This window comes from Triticum aestivum, chromosome 1D (assembly GCF_018294505.1).
Source record: "Triticum aestivum cultivar Chinese Spring chromosome 1D, IWGSC CS RefSeq v2.1, whole genome shotgun sequence".
NCBI classification, from domain to species: Eukaryota; Viridiplantae; Streptophyta; class Magnoliopsida; order Poales; family Poaceae; genus Triticum; species Triticum aestivum.
Genome location: NC_057796.1, coordinates 265,017,375 through 265,021,495, shown reverse-complemented (window position 1 = coordinate 265,021,495; position 4,121 = coordinate 265,017,375). Strand labels below are relative to the sequence as shown.

The window sequence follows — 4,121 nt, the reverse complement described above, 5'->3', positions numbered from 1 at the left end:
AATCCATCATTTGTCAAAAAATACAGCGGTATAGATATTGTTTTGGCCCAAATGCATGTGCCATTGGGCTGGACACTGGATGGGAAATCTTTTTCTTTGAAATATATATATGCTATGTATGTCATATGTGTAACAACCCACAATAAAGTGTGAGATAAATGTGACTGTTACAAGGACACTGTTAATTTTGTGAGACACCGGCCCCAACAGAAGACACGATATCTGAGTGGCACTCAAAGCAGTCGCGCGCGCTAATGATTCGCAGGTAGGTTGGTTAGTGTCCGGATTCTGAAACCCTGTCGTTCCTAGCCTTAGGATCTAAACGACAACAGTCGCGCATTTGTAGTATCCTTCCTGAATTTTTCTTTAGAGGATTTCGCTAATCAGTGTTTATCTGCGCACTGCGCTCCACTGTACAGAGCTCACAGCTCTCACATGCCTGAAACGTCGTGATCGCCCGATTGGACGGAGCACATAGCATTTTATTCCGGTAGGACAAATGGCTTTTGTTAAAACATTGCCTATGACCTGCAACTTCCGAATGCCATGCCCAGTTCCCTGCAGAAATGGCTTTTACTCCAGGGGACTCTCAGTTTTTTATGAAGTTCCCTTTGCATGCAACAAGTGACCTCCCCATATTGAGATGGATGTTTCTGTTTCAGGCTGCTGGAATGTTTGGAGGCAAAGAAATAAACTGCAACTTCTAGATCACAGAATCAAAAAGAAGAATGCAGACTCTTTCAAGAACAACCCCTTCAATTCTGTAATGTTGCTGGCCTGATTTAAGCATCTCATCTTGTTTCTCCATGTTTCCTCGGGCTGGAATTGGTTAAACGTTTTCTTTTTCGACGCTTTGTACTTGTAAATATTTACCTGGTTTATGCATATGTAGGAAAAATTCCGTAGAACAGCTGTTCTACGGTTCTTAGCTCAAAAAGAAAATGTATCCGACCCGATGCTTCCAGAATAGGTGATCTCATGCATTTATGTCGCTTCCATTGGAAAGCAGCAGTTGAGTCTGGCTTGGCTTATTGCTGGCGGTCCCTGGTTTTTGCTGTTTGTATTATGGTTTGTAGTACTCTTACGAAGGGTAATTTTAAGTTAGGTCATTGCGTACATGTGTGTAACTGACCACTGTGAATTTGGGTCCAAATGAGTGTGCCAAATGGTACATTCGGTCACTGATAGTGGTCTAGTGCTACTTGGACGTGGTTAATTCTATTGGACCAATCCTGGGCGAAAGGTATTGGCTGCTCATATGCTGTCCAATTTGATCAGCATCTCCTGTGCAATGATGTAGTTTTTGAACATTAATTAAATCTAGAATGCTAGCTATGCTTATCCACGACTGAGATGTTCAACAGTGTCGGCTTGGCAGTTTGTTCCTAGTGGCTTCTTCTTAACATATCTTCGTTTTGTTTCTTTGTCTTGATTACCAACATACATTCTTGCTCTTATGTCATAGATGGAGAGGTCAGCTACAACTCTTTCTTGGTTGGCATTATGTGCTATATTAAGATTTGAATATCAAACTGTCTAACATGACTGGCTTAGCCAGATTGCATTAGAAAAAAGAGGCATCAAAACTACGCCACTGGTCCCTCCATTCCAAATTACTCGAAGTTCCAAAAAATTTCCAAGACAAACTTCTTTAGTTTTGACCAAATGTATAGACGCTAATATTTACAACATCAAATATGCTCCGTCCGTTTCAAAATAAGTGTCGCTGACTTGTTTTGGGACGGAGGGATTATACAATATGAAAAAAACATCTTATGGCAAATCTAATGAAACTAATTTGATAGCGCGCGTAGATGTTAATATAGTTCCCTTTAACTTGAACGAACTTAAAGAAGTCTTTTTTTGCTTGATGCAGAGGCCGTGGTATTCCTCCTTTTTGAAAAAAGAAGAAGAAAATAATCTAAAGAAATTTGACTTAAGGAAAGACTAAAACTTCAAATAATTTATTTATTTTTGGGAATAAAACTTCAAATAGTTTAGGACGGAGAGAGTCCAACTTATGCACCGTTGGAGTATAATCGTTAACGTGATACTAATCCCTTGCAAAGAGAACATGAGACTAATCATTTTGTAGTTTGAAGCCGCAAACCGCAAATCAGTGGATCTTCACACATGTAAGTATTAAACAAGGTGCTAATACGAGAAAACATCATTAATTTTTGTCTCGATTACTGTTGGTGGCCTTATATAGATGCAATACGTATATTTTACAGTGGTCTTGTATAAGTAAATGGAGAGAGTACATATTAAAAAACAAAATTGCCGTCACAAGTCATTACAGGTATAATTGTCCCATACAGCAAAGTTTTCCACGTGAATGCCCTCCCTGCCCATAACTGCATTCTGCACAGAAACGGCATACACGCCAGAAGAGAGCAGGTAGCGTCTTTGTACCACACGTACTCTGGCACAATCACATCACGCAGCGGTCGCGTTCTTAGCAGATGGCGCAGGAGTTGGGGTTCTCCTCCATGCTCTGCACCACGTAGTGGCTGTTCATGTAGGGGTTGTGGTAAGCCGAATAGGCCGATCTGTACTGGTTCATGAGCTCGGCCATGAGCTGCTCCTCCGTCGGCTGCGGCGGCTTCGCCTCGCCGTCGTCCTTCTTGGCCCCGTCCTTGCCGTCGCCGTCCTTCTTCTCCCCCTCGCCTTCCTTCTTGGCGTCGGCGCCGTCTTTCTTGCCGTCCCCGTCCTTCTTCTCGCCCTCCTTCTCGGGCTCCTTGGCCGGGCCGACCGAGTCGATGGACGCCGACCACGCCTTGCGCAGCTTGCTCACCACGTCCACCGGGTCCACCATGCCGATCACCGTCATCTTGCGGGCGGCCATGTCCACGGACAGCGCGTCTATGCCTGCACACACGAGACAGAACCCAACGTCGGTTCCTTTCTTGCTTCAGCTAGTAGCTCTTATTGTTCCTCACGAGCCATGCGAAAAAACAAAATAGTGCTGCTCGTACCGACGAGCGCCGACACGGCCTTCATGGCCTTCTGCTTATCCTTGCCGCTGTTCACCTCCAGCTTCACCACAATTTTCTGCAGCAAAACCAAACAGCTAGCGTGATCAGCATATGGATGGCGTTCTGCAGACCAGAGCTCGAGCAGGGGAGTACAGACAAGGAGCAAAGATCAGAAGGCAGTGCACAAAAGGGGCAGATATATAAGAGCAATACGTGTTGGATTCTAAAGCAAGATCCAAAGGGATTAAGCCCAGAATCCTGGCACGAACCTTCGACATGTCCCCGAGATGCGAGCTGAGGACCAGACCGGCCGGCGGCGGCGCAGTACAGACAGGCAGGGAGGGTGCGTATAGCTGGAACGGGACGGACAGGAGGGAATAACGAGACGAGTGAAGAGGAGGCGCGCGCGGGTTAAAATGGCAGAAAAAGCAATGGTGCAGAGATGCCTCGAGGCGAAGCTGTAAATAAAGGTTGTAGCGACGGCTGGGGAGAGCGAGCGTCACGTATCAGCAAGGGGCAGAGAATTGGCGGGGGAAAGTGAAGTTGATGAAGGCCAAATAGTTCTCCTCCTCCTCCCACTTGGGTGACGATTCTGGCCCCTCTTCTGCAGTTCTGCTTAAGCTCGTTCGTCTCTAGTGTGCAGTGCCAAAGATTTATTTTTTCTTTGCGGTGAGTGCTAACTATTTTTTTTTGCGGGGTAAAGGAAGATTCTATTACTTAAGGAGGCAAATCAGGCAAAACAAGTTTTACAATGTCACTCAACCCTGAGCCCAACCATACTGCAGTACGAGGGGTGCTCCTCCCATATGCAGCTAGTGGATGGCTGACTTTATTTTGCGAACGACTAATAGCAGTAATAGAAATCTCCCTAGGGTCATCAACAACCATCCTCTTGATCTCTTCCACCATCACACGGACCCTCGAGCGATCGATCGTCCTGGCGTTCAACATCATGACAGCTTCAACGCAGTCCATCTCGATCATAGTGGGCAACTCGGTACGGTGTAGCACGAGCTCGAGTCCCTCCTTGCAGGCCGCTAATTCAGCTTCCAGGCTATTATCACATGTGCGTATTTCTCTACATGCGGTGAAGATAATTTCCCCTCGCTCTGTACGTAGCACCATCCCTCCACCCGCAGCTTC

General features: G+C 45.9%; 1 protein-coding gene across 1 annotated transcript; it reads right to left on the bottom strand.

Annotated features, from left to right (window-relative positions):
* Window positions 1-2,267: 2,267 nt before the first annotated feature.
* Window positions 2,268-3,455, bottom strand: LOC123168250 (heavy metal-associated isoprenylated plant protein 39). Its single transcript, XM_044586125.1, has 3 exons — window positions 3,248-3,455; window positions 2,979-3,054; window positions 2,268-2,871 (listed from the first exon to the last, which is right to left on the bottom strand). Exons 1-3 carry the CDS (start codon window positions 3,254-3,256, stop codon window positions 2,459-2,461), a joined length of 498 nt encoding a protein of 165 aa, XP_044442060.1. The 5' UTR covers window positions 3,257-3,455; the 3' UTR covers window positions 2,268-2,458.
* Between the last annotated feature and the right edge of the window lie 666 nt (window positions 3,456-4,121).